The sequence below is a fragment of the Oncorhynchus clarkii genome, chromosome 9 (genome assembly GCF_045791955.1).
Source record: "Oncorhynchus clarkii lewisi isolate Uvic-CL-2024 chromosome 9, UVic_Ocla_1.0, whole genome shotgun sequence".
NCBI classification, from domain to species: domain Eukaryota; kingdom Metazoa; phylum Chordata; class Actinopteri; order Salmoniformes; family Salmonidae; genus Oncorhynchus; species Oncorhynchus clarkii.
In genome coordinates this window covers 47621530-47645955 of record NC_092155.1, presented here as the reverse complement: position 1 = coordinate 47645955, position 24426 = coordinate 47621530, and the positions used below count along the sequence as shown (strand labels likewise).

Genomic DNA, 24426 nt, shown 5'->3' with positions numbered 1-24426 from the left:
TTTGGAGGGAGTTGAAAGTCCGTGTTGCCCAGCAACAGCCCCAAAACATCACTGCTCTAGAGGAGATCTGCATGGAGGAATGGGCCAAAATACCAGCAACAGTGTGTTAAAACCTTGTGAAGACTGACAGAAAACGTTTGACCTCTGTCATTGCCAACAAAGGCTATATAACAAAGTATTGAGAAACTTTTTTTATTGACCAAATACTTATTTTCCACCATAATTTGCAAATAAATTCATTAAAAATCCTACAATGTGATTTTCTAGATTCTTTTTTTTTCATTTTGTCTGTCATAGTTGAAGTGTACCTATGATGACAATTACAGGCCTCTCTCATATTTTTAAGTGGGAGAACTTGCACAATTGGTGGCTGACTAAATACTTTTTTGCCCCACTGTATGTCATCGAATCGTACTGTATGCTAATGTGAGGATGTTGTTTACTTTATTCCCGGACTACACCTTTAAAGAGTTGATACTTGATTGAAAAGCTACGTTACGGTCCAAAACTGCTGAAAGTCGTTTCCAATGACCAATAGCCTTTCACTTGACATTTTAGTTTCAGATGCAGATTCCGAGGTACTGCTTCTGACTTAGTTCATATGTTTTATCTCTCTTTGTCCACACTTTTAATGGTCAAGACACAAATATATAGTTAATGATAGTAATTAATAATGTTGGTTAATATTGGTTTCAACAAATCTTTTTCCATAGACAACTGTTCCTTAGGAGTGAACTTAGGCAACCGGAGTTATTCCATGACACCTGTGGATTTCACAGAACCTGGGTAACACAGTTGACAAGAAGGTTATCTGCAAGGTTGATTTAAAAAAAAAGTTTTCCTAACTGCTTCCAGGCAGGTTGTTATGCAACATGTCCAAAGGGTTTTTCTATATCACTCTCCAGCTATACACTGAGGTTAAAGCTATGATCCCTTATTGATATCACTTTAAAAGCCACAAAGGCCAAATAGTTCTCTGTGGAGTAATAGAATGTGTGTTGAACCAATGTTTAGCAAAGCCCTTTTACTTTAAAACTACATTCATGGGCATGGAAGAATTGGAAGGTTGTTGGATACTTGACTAAAACAGTGTCCTTTGTCTTACAGTAAAGAATAGTAGAAAAGGTTCAAACAAGAATGCCATGTGAAATGGTTCAACACATTCTAATGAAAAATATTTGAAGACTAGATTTTGCCCATCACTACTTAATTCACCAAAACATGTTCACATACCGTATCTAATAATAATAAAATGGCTGTACATTATATGTAAAATATTAGGAACACCTGCTCTTTCCATGACATAGACTGACCAGGGGAATCCAGGTGAAAGCTATGATCCCTTATTGATGTCACTTGTTAAATCCATTTCAATCTGTCTCCATGAAGGGGAGGAGACAGGTTAAAGAAGGATTTTTACGCCTTGAGACAATTGAGACATGGGTTGTGCGTGTATGCCATTCAGAGGGTGAATGGGCGAGACAAAAGATTTAAGTGCCTTTGATCAGGGTATGGCACAGTAGTATATTTTCCACACTCAACAGTTTCCTGTGTGTATCAAGAGCAGTCCATCACCCAAAGGACATCCAGACAACTTAACTGTGGAAAGGTTATTCTCATTAATCAGGGAGATGCTTATGGTATGAGTGTAGGCCTATGTTATGGGTATGCTGGTTCATTTAAAAATGCTTCAAGGCATAAAGGAAAGAGCGGCAGCATTCTTATCTTAGAATTGTATTTATGAGCAAACGTCCATATAGAAACATTGGTCTCCCAATAGGTAGTTGTGTTGCATTAGTTGTTTGCCAAGATCTGTGGGAAATGAATGACTCTTCCCTTCAACGTGATAGATGTGATTTTCATCTCTAAATCATGGTGAACTTGAGGTAGCATTCGGCCATAGTTCTCGTAACAGACTCCATCCCCTCCCTGATTACCTTCCCTATATATGTCACTCCCTTTGGTTCCTTCCCCAGGCGTTATCATTTCTGTTCCAGTGTTCCGTGCGTTTGTTGTGTTTATTTATTAAATCACTCCCTGAACTTGCTTCCCGACTCTCAGTACATCGTTACAGAAAAACGCCTCACCTAAGGGAAACATCAGGTAGTGTTTTTTTTGTGTCAGGTAGAATGACTTCGGGTCCTGGAGCCGCTACAGGCTTTCATGCCTCAGCCAGATCGCCAGGCTTCCCTTTCTCCGCCGGCTCATTGGGCTTTCATGCCTTCGCTGGATCGGCAGGCTCCCCTGCTTCCACCGGCTCGCCAGGCTCCCCTGCCTCAGCCGGTCTGTCAGGTTCCCGGGTCTCAGCCAATGACATGTTCCCGCGCATAAGCAGGGGTGACCGGTCTGCTCCTGATCCCCGGGATCATCCCTTGGGTGGGCGTCCTGCAGCTGGAGACGAATTCTATGTCGCCATGCTCCTGCGTCTCAGCCGGATTGACAGGTTTCCCGCGCCTCAGCAGAGGTGACCGGTCCGCTCCTGATCCCCGGGGTCGTCTTTTTAGTCGGCATCCTGCAGCTGGAGCCGCACGTCAGGGAGGGGGTACTGTCACGTGCTCCCTCTCCAGCCTCTAGGTCATCAGGCTGCTCGTTATGGCGCACACCTGTCACCATCATTCCGCGCACCTGCGCGTCATCAGACTCACCTGGACTCCATCACCTCCCTGATTACCTTCCCTATATATGTCACTCCCTTTGGTTCCTTCCCCAAGCGTTATCATTTCTGTTCCAGTGTTCTGTGCGTTCGTGTTTTGTTTTATGTTGCGCTTATTTATTAAAACACTCACTCTCTGAACTTGCTTCCCGACTCTCAGCGCACATCGTTACACACTGACCGTGTTGATCCAGTCAATGTAGGCACTGACTTGGGTTAAGACTGAGGGCCTTTTGCGGTTGTAGGTGCAGTGACCACCTAAATCGGAAAAAGCTCAGCACAGTGTGGATCTCCCATTTCCATCAGCAGTCTGATGGTTCAGTGGGGCACCATGGTCACCCTAGGTCATAACAAAACCAGATCAACAAACAAGTTCAACACCACTTTATCACATGGTTCTAGCAAAGCCAAGCTCATGGGTTTGATTCCTGCTGGGGCCACCAATACGGACCGATATGTATGCACTCACTGTTGCTTTGGATAAAAGTGTCTGCTAAATGGCATATTATTACATTAAATCTCTAGACCAGTATCACTTTTTTGGCGTTGCCTTAGTTTTTTCAGAACAAAGGCATATGATAATGAGTTTATAATGCTAGACACTCTGATAAATAGTTGAATTGGGCCCACCGTAATGAAATGTACATGTTATTAATAATTAAAACAATGTTGTTTAATAGCCAATATACCCTGATGAAGACAGCTTGGCTGTCGAAACGTTGGTAATTACATTTTTGCTCTGTTATTTTCAAGTTTTCTACTCCGCTAGCCAGCACCTCGCCTAAATAGGTGTGCGTTTCTTTTTCTTCTAGTTAATAGCCAATGCAATTTGTGCCATTTTCCATGATCATATACAGTAAGAGGACCTCAGAGGTACTAACATGTCAGTAATGGAGGTCGTTTGAAATACTGAAATGCCCGTAACTTTGAAATTCATTGGAAAATCGCAAACCATTATAGAAAATATTGATTGCATATGTACATGTGTTTTCTAATAATTTAAGAACATTCTCTAAATATCTGTTTCCCCAAATTGCACTTCTAAAGTACAAGTATGTTTCATACATTTTAGTATGCCATTGCATAGTGACCTGACTGAATGAATAAGGTCTATAGTCTATATTAGTTCGTTTTTTTTGCATTGTTCATTATTATAGGGTTATATTAGTACTATGTTTTACTTCATGGTCGATGACTAAACCACACACTACTTTCTTTTGCCTAAAGAAAATAGAATATGGGTGAAGTACGCAAGAATTTCCTTTCTTTTTCATCAGACCTGCCTAAATCTCACTTCAAACACTTTTTGTCTGCGTAATTCTCACTTTTTATGTTTAATAGGCTAAATCCCAATTTCTGTTAACGTCTGACTCCAGAGTGATCTCTTCTTGCTGTTAACGTCTGACCCCAGAGTGATCTGTAGTCTATGACATTTCAGATTTAGATATGTGTTTTCATTAAGTAGTGAACTTTTTTTCCTCTAAGTAGCTTTATTTTCCTTAAGGGTAGATTTAGTGTATAGCTTAACTTCTTCCAGTATGAAGTAATTGGTAGCTTGGTAAACTATATTTCAGAGTAGCTTTTCCAACACTGTGAATTTCACAGAACCTAGGTAGCACAGTTTTTTCCAGGTTTTACTGTCTGGTTTTAGACACCTTGTTGTGCAACATGTCCCTGACAGTTTTTTTCTACTACTCTCCAGCTATATAAGGGAGCAGGTTCAGCTGACATTCACTTAAACTGTCATCATGAAGTTTGTGATCTTGGCTTTGTTTGTTGCTGGTGGTAAGCTATCCTGACCAGATTTGAGATTTTGCTGCACATTTGACAATATGTTGGTCTGCCTTATCTTACTTTCAGGGAACACCTAATTCCACTTCGTATGCCATCTTAAATTACCACCTATTTGTTTTCATTTAGAAATTCTCTCAGATTTAAGTTGAAATATATTAGGTATATCAGGTATCATGTACATGAAATGCAGAAGTTACGAGTTCACATTTTGGTAGAAATGTGCAATTTCAAAATTAACCTTAGACATACAATATGATGTTCTGGGAAGAGTAAGTCAGTGATGCAAAAGTGTAATTGTATAGTGTGTGTGTTTCTCGTTTTTTCCCAGCCTACGGATGTGGGCTGCCCACCTTCCCCCCTATCATCACCAGGGTGGTCGGAGGAGAGGATGTCCGTGAGAACAGCTGGCCCTGGCAGGTTGGTTCCACTTTACATGTTTACATGTATTATTACCCCTTCTCTATTCACAAGCCCTTCTCTATTAACAAGCCCTTCTCTATTAACAAGCCCTTCTCTATTCACAAGCCCTTCTCTAATAACAAGCCCTCTATTCACAAGCCCTTCTCTAATAACAATCCCTCTATTAACAAGCCCTTCTCTATTAATTAACAAGCCCTTCTCTATTCACAAGCCCTTCTCTAATAACAAGCCCTCTATTAACAAGCCCTGGGTGTCCTAAAGTTGTAGTAAAGTAGTATTTTTCTTCAAATTGACTTTACCAAATCTTATTTGAATTGTGTTGAATTTAAATACATTGATGTTTGTTTCTTTGTTCTCTCCAGGTGTCTCTTCAGTACCAATCTGGTAGCAGCTTCCACCACACCTGTGGCGCCACTCTGATCTCCAGCCAGTGGGTCATGACCGCTGCTCACTGCATCAAGTATAACAAATGGGTCCAACATTGTCATCCCATGAACTTTTTATTTTATTAAATTTCCTCCATGATCTAAAAGGCACCAGCCGCACTGCTTCACTTACTGTATTATCTATGGACATTTAACATTTTGTTAGTGTTATGACCTGACCCTTTGTGTGTGGGTTCTCTTGTGGCCTTACAGCAGCCGCAACACCTACAGGGTATACCTGGGCAAGCACAACCTGAAGAACAACAACGAGGAGGGTTCCATGGCTCTTACTCCCGCCAAGATCATCGTCCATGAGAACTGGGATTCCTACAGAATCCGGTGGGGTTTTCACTTTTTTCAACCCCAAATGATATCTATCCTTGTGGGCCCCATGTCTGTTTACATTCAAATACTTATATGTTTGAACTATTTTCCGTTAGATCATTTATGGATGAATGATCAATTCTCATAGCTATGCGTTGGCCAAAGTTTTTTGTACAGACGGGATACATGATGTGATCTAACTGGAAATTGGAGATAGTGAAGTAGTGCTGCCTTTTCATCAGTGAATGAGATTAGTAATATTTCCTCAACTTTGTGACATCTGCTGATGTAAAAAAGGGCTTTTTTAATGCATTTGATTGATTCATGACTGTGTACTAATCTGTAATACTGTCGCTCATCATGTCTTCTGCAGTAACGACATTGCCCTGATCAAGCTTCAGAGCCCTGTCACCTTCTCTGACTCTGTCATGGCGGCCTGTCTGCCCGACTCCGGCATCGTCCTGCCCCACAATGCTCCCTGCTACGTCACTGGCTGGGGACGCCTCTGGAGTAGGTCATGTTGACCATGAATCAGTTTCCCTGGCACTTTTCTCTCATATCAATGTGGATTATTTCATCTTTTCATCCTCATTTGCTGGTGATATGAATGTCCACAAACTCAGACGTACCACTAATAACTTAATATAAACAAATGTAATGATGACAAACCAATTGCTAATTATTATGGTAGTTATTGTGAGTATAGTTAAAATATAGTTATTTTGAATATATAGTGTTTGTTAATGAGCGTTGAGCATTCAACATATCCTTCAAGATACTATTGACATTTCATGAGAATCAATAGATGCACTAATTGGACTGTTGAATTTGTTAATCTCTTCAGCCGGAGGCCCCATCGCTGACGTACTGCAGCAGGCCCTCCTGCCCGTGGTCAGCCATGCCAACTGCACCAAGCCCGACTGGTGGGGCAGCCTTGTTACCAGCAGCATGGTCTGTGCTGGTGGTGATGGAGACCTTGCTAGCTGCAATGTGAGTCATGCTACTACAGCTTGTTGATGTTTTGTCATTTCACTATCATGGAGTGATGAACAGACCTAGATCTAAGAAATGCCACTTGAGGAAAAATAATGATACTTTATTTTGTGAAAGGAATTGTTTCGGAATATCTGATGTACAGTACCAGTCAAAAGTTTGGACACACCTACTCATTCAAGGGTTTTTCTTTATTTTTACTGTTTTCATCATTGTAGAATAACAGCAAAGACATCAAAACTATGAAATAACAAATATGGAATCATGTAGTAACTAAAAAAAGTGTTCAACAAATTCAAAGCAGCCACCCTTTGCCTTGATTACAGCTTTGTGCACTCTTGGCATTCTTTAAACCAGCTTCATGATGTAGTCACCTTGAATTCATTTCAATTAACAGGAATCGTTCTTAATGCGTTTGAACCAATCAGTTGTGTTGTGACAAGGTAGAAGTATACAGAAGACAGCCCTATTCGGTAAAAAACCAAGTCCATATTAATGCAAGAACAGCTCAAATAAGCAAATAGAAATGACAGTCTATCATTACTAAGAAATTAAGAAATTCCACAAATTAAAGTTTAACAAGATTATTGTCAACTTTATATTTGACACAGTCATACACGGTGGTCCTGAGCTTACCACTGCTATGTGTTCCTCTCTTTCCCTGCAGGGAGACTCCGGTGGCCCCCTGAACTGCCAGAACTCTGATGGCTCCTGGGACGTTCACGGTGTGGTGAGCTTTGGCTCCAGCATGGGCTGCAACTACCCCAAGAAGCCCTCCGTCTTCACCCGCGTCAGTGCCTACATTTCCTGGATCAACAACGTGAGTGCACCCCCAACACTTCAACACTATATCCCTTCCCACCATACTTCCACACGTATTCCCTTCCCACCACACAAGGGCTAAAATATCAATACCACACACTGCTTAGATTGAAGCAATGTATTGTGCGTTTTAAGTGGTATCCAAACCAAGCTAGATATACATTTATAATGAAGTAATGTATTGGGTATGCATTTTAAGTGGTATGCTGGTGTGAATATTGGAACAGCCTTTCCATGGAAAAAAAAGATTTGTAATGTTTAATGATCACCTTGGAGTATCTGCAAGTGTACTCCCTATTGGCATATGAAGTCATTTTTTGTCTCTTTTTTTATTTTTCTATTTTTCAGGTGATGACCAGCAACTAAATGATGGATCTGGTTGTATCGTGGTGGGCAGCTGTCATTAAATAAATACATGTATTGCAAATATCTCATTCTTTGGTTTCCTTTTTTCAAAACCCAATGGTTTTCCAAATTAGTCTAAGTTTATGTGAAACGTTAGTAGAATAGTTTCGGGTACCATAAAGAGATGTCCATACATGTATGGTTTCGGGTACCATAAAGAGATGTCCATACATGTATGGACTTTCAGATTTTATAAACACAAATATTTTCAAAAACATTGAAAAGTCTGCATAATGTTTTCCATCAAATTGTATCCATTGTCATGAAAATTATGATCAGTTGGAAAAAAAACTTTAGTATCTGTATCCGGGTAAATTACTGTATTACTGTATCTTAGTTACTGTATCAAGATCTTTCAGGGAATTTACTCACTTGCATTAATGGCTCCATATACAGTGCCTTCAGAAAATATTCATATACCTTGACTTATTACACATTTTGTTGTGTTTCAGCCTGAATTCAAAATTGATGCAATTAAAATGTTATCTCACCCATCTACACACAATATCCCATAATGACAAAGTGAAACATGTTTTCAGAGATTTTTTTTTCAGAGAAGTTTATTGAAAATGAAATACAGAAATATCTAATTTAAATAAGTATTCACATCCCTGAGTCAATACTTTGTAGAAGTACCTTTGGCAACGATTACAGCTGTGAGTCTTTCTGGGTAAGCCTCAAAGAGCTTTTCACACCTGGATTGTGCAACATTGACACATTATTAGTTTCAATATTCTTCAAGCTCTGTCACATTGGTTGTTGATCATTGCTAGACATTTTCAGGTCTTGCCATAGATTTGCAAGTAGTATTGAGTCAAAACTGTAACTCGGCCAGTCAGGAGCATTCACCGTCTTCTTGGTATGCAACTCCAGTGTAGATTTGGCCTTGTGTTTTAGGTTATTGTCCTGCTGAAGTGTGAATTAATCTCCCAGTGTCTGGTGGAAAGCAGACTGAACCAGGTTTTCCTCCAGGATTGTGCCTGTGCTTAGCTCCATTCCGTAAAAAAATGTATCCTAAAAAAACTCTCCAGTCCTTAACAATTACAAGCATAACATGATGCAGCCACCACACTCAGCGGTGTGAAAAGTAACCAATTGTCATACTTGAGTACAAATAAAAATAAGATAATAGAAAATACTTCAAGTAAAAGTGAAAAGTCACCCAGTAAAATACTACATGAGTAAAAGTCTAAAATTATTTGGTTTTAAACATACTTAAGTATCAAAAGTAAATGTAATTGCTCAAATATACTTAAGTATTAAAAGTAAAAGTATAAATCATTTACAATTCCTTTATTCAAGTATTTTTACACCACTGACCATACTGCTTGAAAATAATGGAGAGTGGTATCCAGTAATGTATTGTAATGGATTTGCCTCAAACGTAACACTTTGTATTCATGACAAAAAGTTAATTGCTTTGCCACATTGTTTGTAGTATTACTTTAGTGCCTTGTTGCAAACAGGATGCTTGCTTTGGAATATTTGTATTCTGTACAGGCTTCCTTCTTTTCACTCTGTCAATTAGGTTAGTATTGTGAAGTAACTACAATGTTGTTAATCCATCCTCAGTTTTCTCCTATCACATCTAATAAACCCACCATTGGCCTCATAGTGAAATCCCGGGAACTGAGTCTACGAAGGAAGCCTGCAACTTTGTAGTGACTGGGTGTATTGATACACCATCCAAAGTGTAATTAATAACTTCTACAGGCTCAAAGGGACATTCATTTTTACCCATCTACCAATTGGTGCCCTTCTTTGTGAGGCATTGGAAAACCACCCTTGTCTTTGTGGTTGAATCTGTGTTTGAAATTCGCTGCTCGAGTGAAGGATCTGTACGTATGAGGTAGTCATTGAAAATCATGTTAAACACTATTATTGCACACAGAGTGAGTCCATGTATCTTATTATGTGACTTGTTAAGCACATTGCTGCTCCTGAACATATTTAGGCTTGCCATAACAAAGGGTTTGAATACCTATTGACTCACGAAATTTCAGATTTTAATTGTTTATTCATTTGTATACATTTTGAAAAACATAATTCCACTTTGACATTATGGGGTATTGTGTGTAGGCCAGTGACCAAACAATCTAAATTCAACCCATTTTAAATTCAGGCTATAAAACAACAAAATGTGGAAAAGTCAAGAGGTGGGAATACTTTTTGAAGGCACTGTACATGACTGCAATTTTTCTTTGCTATATATTTTGCCCAGCTCTTTTTGAATTTATTTGAATGTACCAAATAATTTCACATTTTTGTTGTTGTTGCTTCTGAGAGATTTTGGATTACCTAGGCAGTCATCAGATAAGTGCTTATGCACAGACAGGTGATGATAAAATAACACAACAGTGTAACTCTATAACATATTATTTGAAGAAAACAATTGGGCAATTATGTATACTTTTGTTACACTATTACAGGGATCATCAATTAAATTCAGCCGCGGGCAGATTTTTTTATTGGGTGATGGTAAGTGGACCAGAACATAATTACAAATCATTTGTAGACAGCAAATTCACCACAATAAGACACAAACAGATATAATATTTAACTTTAACATAATAATTTCAAATCTGGCCATATATTTTTAGAAGATCACATATATCTCTCTATTTCGCGTGGGATTACTTTGGAACAGATTTCGCGTGGAATTACTTTGGAACAGATTTCGAAATCAAAATCACTTGGAGCTGATTTGCTGGTGTTCTTACAGTCTTTTTTTCTCAAATTAAATAAAATAAAATAAAATTATATTAATCACATGCCCGAATAGAACAGGTGTAGTACACCTTACAGTGAAATGCTTACTTACGAGCCCCTAACCAGCAATGCAGTTAAAAAATATACGGATAAGAAAAATAAATAAAAGTAACAAGTAATTAAAGAGCAGCAGTAAAATAACAATAGCGAGACTATATACTTGATTCCAACCTCTCTTTTAAAAAGCATGTGAAAAAGGTCATTCAGATAACCAAGTTCAACCTAGCTAATTTACGATTTATACAAAATTGTTCGACTACAGAGGTAGCAAAACTGTACTTCAAATCTATGATAATCCCCCACTTAACATACTGCTTGACTAGTTGGGCCCAAGCTTGCTGTACAACATTAAAACCTATTCAGTCTGTCTACAAACAGGCTCTCAAAGTGCTTGATAGGAAGCCCAATAGCCATCATCACTGTTACATCCTCAGAAAGCATGAGCTCCTGAGTTGGGAAAATCTTGTGCAATACACCAACGCATGTCTTGTATTCAAGATCCTAAATGGCCTGGCCATTTATGTCTGGAATACACTGCCATCAGACACACATACCTGCATCACTTATCACACTTTCACAAAATGTATGAATATATGGCTAAAGGTCAATCAGATTTGTGATCATAATCCCTAGCTGTGTGTTGCCGCTTTCCATGTTGTCTGTTGTCTGTATCTTGTGAGGTGTAGAAACACTTTGTTGCTTTTATGAATTTTGTCTTGCTGCTTTTTGTTCTATGTTGCTCTGTCTGTATGCTATGTCTTGCTTGTCCTATGTTGCTCTGCGTGTGCTCACTGCTCAATAATTGTCTATATTGTAATTGTTTTTAATAACCTGTCCAGGGACTGCGGTTGAAAATTAGCCAGCTGGCTAAAACCGGCACTTTTACCGAAACGTTGATAAATGTGCACTGTCCCTGTAAAAATAAAATAAACTCAAAGTCAAATATATACAGGGGGGTACAGGTCAATGTGCAATGACGGAGTCAATGTGCGGGGGCACCGGTTAGTTGAAGTAATATGTACATGTAGGCAGCGTTATTAAAGTGACTATGCATAGATGATAACAACAGAGAGTATGCACTTTTATATATGTATTATAAAGCATACTGAGCAAATATTTATATTTTTGATTCATGTTACAGTATTTGTATAAAATATGTATTACTTTATTTATCAAATATTGATTTTGTCAACCATTTTACTATACATTTCTCCAGAAATGATCGACGTATGAACCACATGATTTCCAGCAAATCATTTTTTTCCATGGACTAAAGATTCCCGGAAGTCACCCGTCAGATGCAACAAATGGTTAAATACACCAAGGGCGGAATACACCAAGGGCGGAGTCTAGTATAGTTTCCATGGCGCTGATATACAATCCGAAGTCAAGCTGATTTCCATATACAAACCTGTAGGCTACAATGTTTTTTCTCTCTGCTGTTGAATGAATTGGATACATTTCGGATTGTCTGCCTCGTTTTAAGGAAAGTAAAAATGTCCCAAAAATCATATATTTTCTGAAGTTGGATAGAACTGTTTTGGGTGGACTCCATTTAAACCTTTACACTTTATTGTAAAAACGCCTCAAAAACGTGTTTGTCTCTTTAATGTATGAGAGAATAATGTATATTGTAACATGTTAATGTACCATTCATTCAAATGATATCTTAAAACGAACTCAACTTAAGCAGTCGTAGTACTTATCAAGCATAATGTGCCATTGGCAAGTTGAAGTTGCTGACACGTCTCATGTCATTTTTTTAGGGAGCAATTAAGTGCATATATGATAAGATTATTTATTTGGTAATGCTTTACAGGTGGATATGAGGGGTTACCTGAAAACAACGGGGTGGGTATTTAAACTCCAGGCCGAAACCACTACAGTAGGAACACATAGGGATTGCGATTTATGTTTACAGGTAAGAAAGATCATGATGCTGCATCCTCAAACTGCAAATTTATGTCTGTACAAAAATATAAAATGGTAACAATGCTATTATTTTCTTTAATATAACGATAATATAATTTAATATAAGGATAGGCTACCGGTACACACACCTATCAGCCAAAACTAGATAGATGATGGTAATAATAATAATAATAGTAATCTGTATTGAAGAATATAGAACTGAGCAATACAGTAAAGATGTCCTTATCTTGGTATTGGAATACCTGTGCTGGCTTTATCAATATTTAAATGTGATCTTCTGTACCGAGTTACTATTATATTGACTGCTTTATGCTCATTATTGACAGAATGGAGGAGTTGAGGAGCATCACGCCCTGATCGAATGGAGCAAATCAGAGCCATGCTTTGTGCTGAGTGACCTGAACTCTGCCCATGGTACATATGTCAACGACTGTCGTATCCACAATGCAGCCGTGCGTCTAACCCCAGGCGATGAACTGCACTTTGGCTATGGAGGCTCCACCTACCAGCTAGCTGTGGAAAGCCCATCTATGGTATGATTTATGTAGTCTGTGGTGCATATTTTTATTTGTACATTATTTTTTCACCTTTATTTAACCAAGTAGGCCAGTTGAGAACAAGTTCACATTTACAACTGCGACCTGGCATGTAGGCCATACTGTCTAATCTACTAGATATCTCCCAATGCAGCAGTAAGAAGTTATCCACTCTTTGCTTGCTTTAACCATCCTGCTGTGTTCCGGTCGAATTGGACCAATTTACACGTTTTCTCTCTGAAAAATGTAGTTAATTTAATCTGATTGTCATAAGGTTCCATGACTTTGTCCACACAGGGCATCTGAACACACAAAATACATTTGGATGGTTTTCATTCAATTCTGCGTGTTTTATTTAACTTTGGTACACCTGTGGTGTTCCCGGTCAAAAATGACCGGTCATTAGAAATAAATGGGTGAGACTACAATTAGCGTATACAATTGAGTTCAGGCACATGCCCGTTCATCAGATGGACACACTTCCTCTCCCAGACCCCCACATGCATGTGTGTTTGAACACACACACACACACACACACACACACACACACACACACACACACACACCTCACTCCCCCTGTTGGCTTCCATCGCAACCCCCACAGGAACCGCACCTGTTGGCATTCTCACAAACAATCGCAACATTGTTTCAATAATATATAGAACTTTTCTCGCAACTCTGGTATATAAAGCTTTTTTGGGGCCTCGTTCACAAATCATTCTGTGGCAGCACAATGGCCAAACGATATACTCTATGTGAGGCTCTTGATCATATCTTTGATCGTGACACTGGTGAGAAGGAGAGAGTCCTTATTAAACTTTGACACAAATTAGTCTGTGATAAATAGCACAATATGTTTCATCTGAGTATTTGTTATAGTCAAAATAATCCATACATTATGCTTTCTTTTACTCAAAAACTAGTTGTATGAACTCAGGTCAATGAAGCCTACAGGCCATGAATAGCAAATAGTAATGTTCACAAGAACTTAAGTTGATAAAAAGATCTAACACAACATTAGGTGATAATATATGTATTAATATTTATAATCAGCAATAATGGGGCGGTCATTTTGGACCGGGAACACAGAATTTATTAACATGAAACGAACACAACAGGAGGGAACCTATCACTATTCGCTATATATTTGGTCAGTGGTGTTAATCTGTTGTTAAGCTGCATGGCCTCATTGGTGTTGAGGTGTTGTATGTGCCTCTATGTATCTCTCTATCTCTCTCCAGCTCCCCTGCCCTCCCAAGAGCATCTGGACAGCCAGTCAGAACTCCCTGCAGCTGATAGAAGAGCCCCCCCTTGCCCAGTCTCCCTCCTCCCCCACCTCCCAGCTCCCTCTCCTACCTGGCAATACTTCTGCCCCTGTTGCGTGGGTATGGGGACAATCATCTGTCACCCCTCATCCCCCTAGCCGGGCTCGACCAGCCAGTGCTGGGACCAAACGGACTGGGCAAAGCATCCCCTCCGAACAACAAGGGACAACCTCACGCAGACCAGGTGGCTGAATTATACTGTGTCTCACTGTGTAAACAACGTACATGGTCTAATAATTAGATGCCATGTTAGCTACTGTATACTAGCTAATGTTTGCGAACAGTATACCTTATTGAACGAACCTCTGTTTACATTTGAATTGGTTTCAATAGGTGAAGGTGTGTGTAAATGCATCACTTGTACATGAGACTCTTGGTTTTTGCAGGAAGTTGGACTGGACACACAGGAAGCGGGGCCCCTCAGAGAACCGGAGCAATGGCATCTGAAAGTTCTCAGACCATGCAGCACCTCTTACAGGAGAAGGTGGGCATCTGTCTTGTTAGTGGTCTTATTGGTAGTCTTGTGGTGGTCTTGTGCTTGTGTAACTGCTATATAAAATACCAATCTGGAAGTGCACCCAAGCCTTTGTTCCCCCAGTGAAAATAGAAATGTGTCTCTGCTTTACATTTATCCAGTCCCTTCCCTGTTTGCCTTGTACTACCAAAAATGTTGAATAACTCTCCCAACAGAAGACTAACAAAATCAAATCAAATGTTATTTGTCACATGCTTTGTAAACAGCAGGTGTAGACTATCAGTAAAATACAGAGAGGAAAATGGAAAAATGATAGAAGGATAACAGGGAATAAATACACAATGAGTAACGACAACTTGGCTATATACACAGGTCGCTGTGTTGGGGTCGAGTCGATGTGTTGGGGTACGAGGTAATTGAAGTAGATATGTACATATAGATAGGGGTAAAGTGACTAGGCAACAGGATAGATAATAAGCAGTTGCAACAGCGTATGCGATGAGTATGCAGATAATGCAGATAATCCAGGTAGCGATTTGGTTAACTATTTAGCAGATTTATGGCTTGGGGGTAGACGCTGTTCAGGGTCCTGTTGGTTCCAGACTTGGTGCATCTTTATCACTTGCCGTGCTGTAGCAGAGTTAAACAGTCTATGACTTTGCTGTTGGCTTGAGTGATTGGAGATGGAAGGGAGTTCCATAAGACTATGGCTCTGTATAAAACTGTGTTGCCGTGAATTCATTTTGGACTTGTGGACTGTGAAGAGACCCCTGATGGCATTTCTTGTGGGGTGTCTGAGCTAAATGTTATTTGATTGATGAGAGAGATCGAATGAGAATGGCAAGAATCGTGCAACAAGCAGGCCACAAACAGACAAATAACGGCACAGTACAGCAGTGGTGTGCCGAACGGCCTCTCGAAATGCAAGCCTCATCGATTCTTGTCACGGATGGGCTATTGCAGCAGACGACCACATTGGGTTCCACTCATATCAGCTAAAAACAAATGGCTCCAGTGGGCATGCAATCACAAACACTGGACAATTGAGGAATGGAAAAGCATTGCCTGGTTTGAAGAATCCTAGTCGCTGTTGCAACATGCTGATGGCAGAGTCAGAATTTGGCATAAGCAGCATGAGTCCATGGACCCATCCTGCCTGTTTGCGGTCAGTGGTGGAAAAAGTAACCAATTGTCATCCTTGAGTAAAAGAAAATGACTCAAGTAAAAGTGAAAGTCCTCCAGCAAAATACTACATGAGTAAAAGTCTAAAAGTATTTTGTTTTAAATATACTTAAGTATCAAAAGTAAATGTAATCACTAAAATATACTTAAGTATCAAAAGTAAATGTAATCACTAAAATATACTTAAGTATCAAAAGTAAATGTAATCACTAAAATATACTTAAGTATCAAAAGTAAAAGTAAAATATTTCAAATTCCTTATATTAAGCAGACCAAGACTGCATGATTTTCTTGTTTTTTGTATTTATGGAAAGCCAGGGGCACAGTTCAACAGTCAGACATAATTTACAAACTAAGCATTTGTGTTTAGTGAGTCTGCCAGAACAGAGGCAGTAGGGATGACCATGTTCTCTTGATAAGTGTGTGAATTAGACAATTTTCCTGTCCTGCTAAGCATTCAAAATGTAACTTTTGGTGTCAGGAGTAAAAAGTACATTATTTTATTTTGGAATGTAGTAGAGTAAAAGTAAAAGTTGTCAAAAATATAAATAGTAAAGTAAAGTACAGATACTTAAGTAGTACTTTAAAGTATTTTTACTTAAGTACTTTACACCACTGGTGGCAGTGGTGTACCATTGTCCAATCTGCAGCAACTGCATGAGGCCATTGCATTTGCATAGACCAAAATCCCTGTGGAACGTTTCCGACGTCCACACCCCAAATAATTCAAGATGTTCTGGAGGCAAAGGGGGGTCCAACCCAGTACTTGATGGGTGTACCTAATAAACTGGCTGGTGAGTGTATATTATCAATGTCATTGTTCAGCCAAGACTCAGAGAAACATAGCATATTACAGTTCTTCAGGTCCCGTTAATAGGATAGTCTCGAATGGAGTTCATCCAGTTGGTTCTCGCCAAAAGAACAGGGGAAATTGTGGTATGTTTGTTGGTCGACGTAATCACGTTAGGAGGCTACCATACCTGTCTCTTTTTCGCCGCTGCTTCCTCTTTCGAGTCCCGGGGATTAGGGCCTGATCTGGAGTAAGCAGAATGTCCAGAGCAGCTGACTTGTTAAAGTAGAAGTCTTCATCCAAATCGGTCATAGGAAATTATGGTGGAGACATTATGTAAAATAAAAAGTTTAGAACATACACCCAGAGCAGGTTACCCACTAGCAAATATTTTTTTCCCTGTGCTCTGGCTAGGAGGAGAGGCTGCTGCGGATAGGAGACGAGATCAGCAGGCTGGCTGTGTTTGAGAGTGAGTCCCAGAGGAAGGACAGGGTGATTGCAGGGCTGAGGGATGAGGTGTCAGCTCTGAGACACCAGCTGACCCAGAGCCAGCAGACCGACCAGGAGATCAAACACAGGCTGCTCAGTCTGGAGAGGGACATCAATGACAAGAGGGAGCAGATCCAAAGGATGAAGGAGCAGGTACAGTGCCTTCAGAAAGCATTCAGACCCCTTGGCTTATTCCACATTTTGCTGTGTTACAGCCTGAATTCAAAATGGATCACATTTTTTTTCTCTCCCATCTACACACAATACCCCATAATGAAAATGTGAAAGCATGTTTTTAGACATATTTGCAAATGTATTAAAAATGAAATACAGAAATATCTTATTTACATAAGTTTTCACACCCCTGAGTCAATGCTTTGTAGAAGCACCGATGGCAGCAATTACAGCTTTCTGGCTAAGTCTCGAAGAGCATTCCACACCTGGATTGTGCAATGTTTTCTCATTATTATTTTCAATATTCTTCAAGCTCTGTGAAATTGGTTGTTGATTATTGCAAGAGAGCAATTTTCAGGTCTTGACATATTTCCAACTAGATTTAAGTAAAAACTGTAACTCGGCCAGTCGGGAACATTCACTGTCTTCTTGGTAAGCAACTCCAATGTAGATTTGGCCTTGTGATTTAGGTTATTGTCCTGCCGAAGTGTGAATTAATCTCCCAGTGTCTGGTGGAAAGCAGACTGAACCAGGTTTTCCTTTAGGATTTTGCCTGTGTCTTGCTCCATTCCGTTTCTTTTTTATCCTTCCTTCTTTTCACTTTGTCAATTAGGTTAGTATTGTGGAGAAACTACAATGTTGTGGATCCATCCTCAGTTTTCTCCAATCACATACATTAAACTCTTTCTTTCCTCTCTGGCAACTGAGTTAGGAAGGACACCGGTATCTTTGTATTTTCAACCAAACAATTCAATGTAATGATGTTGAATGAATGTGGAAAACTGGCTGGATTTGAAAGAAGCAATCAACGTAAAATAGTTTCATATTTTTTTACCCAACTTTTAACATAAATCCAATGACATGGTGAATTTTTTTGTTTATTTGACTTTGAATTCACAACTCAACCAAATGTAAATCAAAACTAGGCTAAAAATAAATGTTGTCTGTGCCCAGTGGGTCAAAGGAATGAGACTTTCACATTTCAGTTGAATTTCTTTGAATTGGGATGTCTTTGAGTTGGGACGAATTTAATTAAATTAGGAAATTCCTAACTGACCCCAACCCTGCTGTTTACCTGCATTCTCTCTCTTCAGCTCTTCCACTCCCCTCTCACTGGCACTCAGTCTGGCCTCCAAGGCTAAAACATAATGAAAAGACACACTGATACAGTTTTAAGTTTTACCATTTAAAACAAGCAAACTATTCTATGCCCAAAACAGTTGAGTTATGCCAGATCAACTTCCCACTCTCACTGGCTGCCACTTTAGACTTGAAAGTTGAAAATGTAAATACACAAAGAAAACAAACAATGTAGACAACAAGCTTCCATTCCCCCTGTCACAAGGGGATTCATGGCTGATTTAAGATGAATACCTCAGCCCTGTTATTGTCAACCCTGCTACTTTAATGGCATTACTATAGCTATTTTTTTACACCTTGAGATGGGAGAACATGTTCTTTATGAAGTTGAACATGTGCTCTTTGTGATGGAATGTTAAAAGGAGGTGAAATGAATAGTTTATTTTTGGCCAAGTTACACTCCCCAAAATGTACTCTGTTCGTGGAACGATCCAGTAACAGCAAGGAAAATGCGGTGGAAAGCTATCTCATTTTAACGGGAGCACCACCCAACAGTATATTCACGTCTGGATATTGGATCAGCATCACTCATTCATCAAGTGGCTAATACTGAATATCAACCTATTGAGTCGGCCTAAACTTACATTGTGCTTTTGGCTGTTGCGTGTCATTGTTTTCGTCACCTACATTCTCTCTCTTCAGTTCTTCCACCTCCTTCTCGCTGACACTCAGTCTGGCCTCCAAAGCTGTGGTAACAGACACTTTAATTGAGTTTAACCGCTCATGTTGTGATGACTTTGACTGGGATCTGAAGGCTTGTCTCAGTTCAAAAATAATATAGTATTATTGTATCAATGTCCTCTTTTTATTGCCTGTGTTCCCACTCTCACTGGCTGTCACTCTAGCCTGAAATAACATGAAAGGTTGTCTACTTTGTGTTTTTTGGCATTGCAATTCAGTTTTCTGTTCCCCCACGAAGGCTCCCATGTTGTGCACAATGTCTCTCAGATCCTTCAGCTCAGTCTAGATGTCAGGGGTGGTGGTGGTCTGGCCGCTCGTCTGTTTGTAGGTGGTATCCGTAGCTTCAGTCTTTCGGGCTTGCAATCTCAATCTCAATGGCCCTGCTCTCGCGCCCATCGCTGTGACCATGTTGAGTGATGTCCTTCTCTTTGACCCTTCCACTCTCTCCCTGAGCCCATGTCCCAGACAGACGGACGGTATCCTGGTATCTGAATTAGAGAAATTTGTGGCATTTTCTGTAGAATTCTCACTTTAAAAATCTCTCTCTGTCTCGAGGAAATAATGTTCCTTTTGTAGTTTATTTTCAAACTCTGTACCCGCCCTAAACATCAGACAATGTCCATTATTTTTGTTTTGTTTCTGGGAGTCTCTTAAAGTGCCATTCTAAAATAGTTTCCCCTCAATGTTATCATTTAGGTATAGAGAGTTTGTAATAGTGACTGTCTGTTTGATTATAACCTATACTTTGTTAAGATGGTAGAGCTGCAGAGGGGCTCCAGTGAGGTGTTTAGGCATTCTGTCACCGAGCGAGACCTAAAGATTTCCAACCTAAGAGGTCAGATGGAGAGACTGAAGAGGGAAAGCAGCACTGCCTCAGGTTTGTGTGTGTGTGTGTGCGCTTGTGGCATTACATGCCTGTGTGCCCATGGATTTCAGTGTCATTCTGACTACGTGGTATCCATTTAGGTCTGGTAAGAAGCTTACAGAGAGACCTGAGTTTGAGGGAGAAGCAGGCTCTGAAACTGGCGTCTGAGGTGGACAGACTCCGGCAGGACATCCGACACAAGGACATCCAACTGGGGGCTACTGCCACCAAGGTCTCCATTGTTTTTGAGTATATTTCTCAGAATCTAGTCATATAATAAGTTCTTTCTGTCCAGATTCTTAATTTTCCTTTGACTTTAATAAAGTAATTACATGTAATAACTTTTATAGACTAACATTATTTTATTTGAAGACTTTACTACGGCTGAATGATATCCATGTCCTTTGAGAATGATTGCAGAGATGATTTAGTGTCGAAACCAGAATCTTTTGTGAGGCCCAACTACTTGAACTGAGAAATACTGTGCTGTAGCTATGCAGGTGTTGCTGTTCTATCTGCCTATATTTAAGCCACAGACATTCATCTGCCTCAAGGTTTCCTGTTGACCACTTTTCCTATCAACCACTTGCCCTTTGTAGCTCATTTCAGCGTTTCATTCTCCTCTCTCTTGTCTTTCTGTCCACCAGTTCTCCAAAATGAGCAAGAAGCACCAGGAGGAGTTACTCAACCATGAAAATGAGGTGATGACACTGAAGAAGGTAGATATCCATTTCTCTGACCATGTTTGACTCTTCAACGTAAAGAGATAAAGAACGCATGCCTCCCTGTTTCACTCCATACCTCCCTGTTTCATTCTCTCATGTTATCTGCAGAGCATTGAGAGGCTGGAGGTTGCTTTGAGGGATAAGCAGAGGCTCCTGGAGCACCAAACAACAGAGAGGGACTTGCTAAAAAACAGACTGGAGAAGAAGATTGGGGTTAGAACTTCATGTCATGGTTATATGTTTAGGAAAATTACGGCATCGTGGGTGGAATAGGATTTTGAGGGTTCTATCTTCGAGAAGAAGCCTCTATTGTTCTATTTAGAAGTCTGTTTTATTATAGTGTATAGAAATGTGATGCTTTTACAGAGGCAAATCCTAACGTGAGATTAGAGTTTCAGAGTTTCACATTCAGTATATCATGGTGAATGCGTCAGTGTGATATTTGAGTTATATGATGTATGATATGGAGGATATGATGTAGTTAGACCTAGTGGGATAGTTTTTGTGAAATTTGAATACAGTGTAGTTCCAAAGCTCTAGGTTGACTCCTACGATGGTGTGCTCCAGGAGCAAGCTTCTATGTTCGCGGAGTCTGAGGCAGAGAGGCACACACAACAAAAGAAGAGCAAAGCTGAGCTGGATCTGTTGCAAGAACAGGTAAGTTCAAAGACTTCTAGTGCCTCTCTAACTATAGTTCCAGATAACTACGCGAATCAATTGAAATATCCTTCCTCATAGAAATTAAAGTGTGACATCATGAGTATGATTGACTTAAACTGAAATGGCGCAAAGTGAGGGAGTCAAATACTGTTTTTTTTGTCTCAGATTGAGCACCTTCGTGACCAGCTGCTGATGATGTTACCCACTGAACCCTCTGACTCCACTTCCCATGATGCCTTGTCAGACCAGCAGGTTACTGGGACCTCTTCATTGACCGTATAGAAAAGAGACTGATTAATAACATAAAAGTATATCAAATGTCCCAGAGAGCTACGTATTGTGAAGGTTTGCAGGGTTAGAGTACATTTCAATTCAGTCAAGGAAGTAAACTGGAATTCCAATTCCATTTTTTCTCATTGAAAAGCATTGGGTTGGGCCATGATGCTTTGTGATGACCAAAAACGTGGGGAAACAGATCCGCAATTTACTTGGGGTGTTAAACGGCTATGCTAGCCAAAGGAATGTGGTCATCCATAATTTAACCACTGCCTGTGACCTTTGCTCCTTGTAGGTATTAGAGCAGGTGGCAGAGCTGCTAGGAGAGAGAGAGAGCCTGATGAGTAAATTAGAGGAGCTGGAAGGACAACTGAAGGAGCTCATGACTGAACAGGAGGGGGCAGCAGAGGACACAGAGAGACTGAAGAGTAGGCTGGAGACCTGTCAGGTATTCACTCCCTCACATTTGAATAGTCCTACACTTGGATATACTGTCATACAGTGTGTATCTGTCAATTATAATATGCTCAAATCCAAAGTGGCTTACAAATGAGGGTACATGCAACACATAGCCTACAATGTGACACAAATCAACTCTCAACCAGACAGTCAAGAAACTTGTCCGTCTCAAGTGTTCCCCTAGCAAATTGAAATGCTGCTCTGATACTTTCACCCAAACATCCTAAATAACACACACACACACACACACACACACACACACACACACACACACACACACACACACACACACACACACAGACACACACACATACACACACACACACACACACACACACACACACACACACACACACACACACACACACACACACACACACACACACACACACACACACACACACACACACACACACACACACACACACACACACACACACACACACACACACACACACACACAAACACACACACTTGACCAAACAAGATACAGCTGGTATGTCTATTGTCCACTCCCTCAGAGTCAATTACAGGAGGCATGCTCGGCAAATGCACTGGAAAAGGCCATGACCTCACTACAGGAGGAGAGTGTGTCACCAGCTCTGGCCTGGGTCAAGGCTTCAGTCCTCTCCATAATGGCTACCCAGCTCCCACTGCTTCAGAGTGCCACCCAGGCACTACTGGAAGCTGGGATAGATGCTTCACATCTCACTGAAGGTGATTTAAATCTAGCTATTTACATTTTGTTTGGCTGTTGTATTTGTACTTCTTTACGTAGTCAATTATGTATTTATGTGGTAAAGCAGTGTTCCAGTGTTCCCGGAAAGTCACAGGACAAGGCATGAAAAAAACTGTAGTAATGGAATAATGCAAAGTCGTTTCCCTATCTTAAATTAAGAGATATTTATTAAAGGGTGCACTAACTAACACACACACACACACACACACATGGGGACTGAAGTAATACTATGGTCCATATATGGGTTAAAATCACAAAGGGGTCCATATGATCTAATATCCTTTTGTTTCCCCACAGGAGTCCTGAGTGGCATCAGAACCCTGGTCAATGAGCATCAGGGTTACACAGTGGAGCTTCAGCGTTTGAAGGTAGGTAGAATTGGTGCGCTGTCACTTTGCTCTGCACTGACTCAAAAATGTTGGTGAATGTTCTGCTCTGTAAGCCACATACACAGAACTGGAGTAGATAATCAAATAAGAAAATTCAGTAAGAATAGACATCAGGCCCTGTATACACAAAGCATCTCAGAGCTCTGGGATCAGGATATCCCTGTATGTATAATCTTACATGTCTTCTGAAAAGGCACAACTGATCTTATATCAGCACTCCTACTCTGAGACTGTTTGAAAATAGGCCCAAAACCCATATACAAATGGGATAATCATTGATGTATTTGTAACCCAATGGAAGATCACTCTCATTATCAATAAGCTTCCAGTGAGTTTGAGTGGTAGATTTTCCTATCTAAGGCCTCATTTTCTCATCAGTGGTTTTAATGTGATGTATAGAGAGATTGCACATATGACGTGGCTGATAGGGTTGTTTAGTTGTCATAGGGTCACTGTGTCTTTTCTGGGGTGCAGATAGACCTGGAGGAGCTCCAGGAGAGAGAAGCAAAGTCCAGAGAGCTGCAGGAGCTTCTGAGCATTACCAGAGAGGAGCTGGTGCAGCAGAGACAGCAGGTTGGCTCCCACACACACATTAATGCTTGTGGGCACTCACGCACACTTATACACACACACACACACACACACACACACACACACACACACACACACACACACACTCAAAAACACACACACACACTCCATATCTATTAACAACTGACATAAAAATGCATGTACATGACTGGGAAAGTGGATTCAATAGCAATGCTTTGTTGACATCCACGAAAAGACGCACATCTTTATGTCCCCTTACTTCAATTGTAGATGACTGTGGCACAGCATGAAGAAGAGGCCAGGAAGAAGGAGTTGGAGGAGCTAAAGGAGGAGTTGGAGGCACTCAGACAAGCCCAGGTGTGGGGGCTAGGTGCTGAGATGGTTTTGACCAATTTCCCCTAGTCCAGGTCCTTCGAGAACACTGTGGATGCT

At 40.2% G+C, this 24426-nt stretch overlaps 2 protein-coding genes across 2 annotated transcripts in view; both read left to right on the top strand.

The window, feature by feature from the left end:
- Positions 1-4401: 4401 nt before the first annotated feature.
- Positions 4402-7860, top strand: LOC139417266 (elastase 2). The gene is made up of 8 exons (XM_071166525.1): positions 4402-4438; positions 4776-4864; positions 5230-5327; positions 5506-5631; positions 5990-6126; positions 6461-6606; positions 7277-7429; positions 7780-7860. Exons 1-8 carry the CDS (start codon positions 4402-4404, stop codon positions 7795-7797), a joined length of 804 nt encoding a protein of 267 aa, XP_071022626.1. The 3' UTR covers positions 7798-7860.
- Positions 7861-12310: 4450 nt separating this feature from the next.
- The window catches only part of LOC139417557 (forkhead-associated domain-containing protein 1-like), a 35914-nt gene continuing 23798 nt past the window's right edge, over positions 12311-24426 (top strand). Inside the window, exons 1-16 of the mRNA XM_071166798.1 lie at positions 12311-12526; positions 12864-13070; positions 14315-14573; positions 14785-14882; positions 17260-17487; positions 20083-20206; positions 20296-20426; positions 20842-20913; positions 21028-21132; positions 21487-21576; positions 21745-21831; positions 22151-22303; positions 22848-23031; positions 23351-23425; positions 23921-24015; positions 24265-24351. Coding sequence (XP_071022899.1) covers positions 12431-12526; positions 12864-13070; positions 14315-14573; positions 14785-14882; positions 17260-17487; positions 20083-20206; positions 20296-20426; positions 20842-20913; positions 21028-21132; positions 21487-21576; positions 21745-21831; positions 22151-22303; positions 22848-23031; positions 23351-23425; positions 23921-24015; positions 24265-24351 — 2091 coding nt within the window. The 5' untranslated portion in view covers positions 12311-12430. The remainder of the gene's footprint in view (positions 12527-12863; positions 13071-14314; positions 14574-14784; positions 14883-17259; positions 17488-20082; positions 20207-20295; positions 20427-20841; positions 20914-21027; positions 21133-21486; positions 21577-21744; positions 21832-22150; positions 22304-22847; positions 23032-23350; positions 23426-23920; positions 24016-24264; positions 24352-24426) is intronic.

Coding starts and splice junctions, on each gene's coding strand:
- LOC139417266 (XM_071166525.1), top strand. CDS start 4,402: ATGAAGTTTGTGATCTTGGCTTTGTTTGTTGCTGGTG. Junction 5,328..5,505: donor ACCGCTGCTCACTGCATCAA/GTATAACAAATG, acceptor GTGGCCTTACAG/CAGCCGCAACACCTACAGGG. Junction 5,632..5,989: donor TGGGATTCCTACAGAATCCG/GTGGGGTTTTCA, acceptor TGTCTTCTGCAG/TAACGACATTGCCCTGATCA.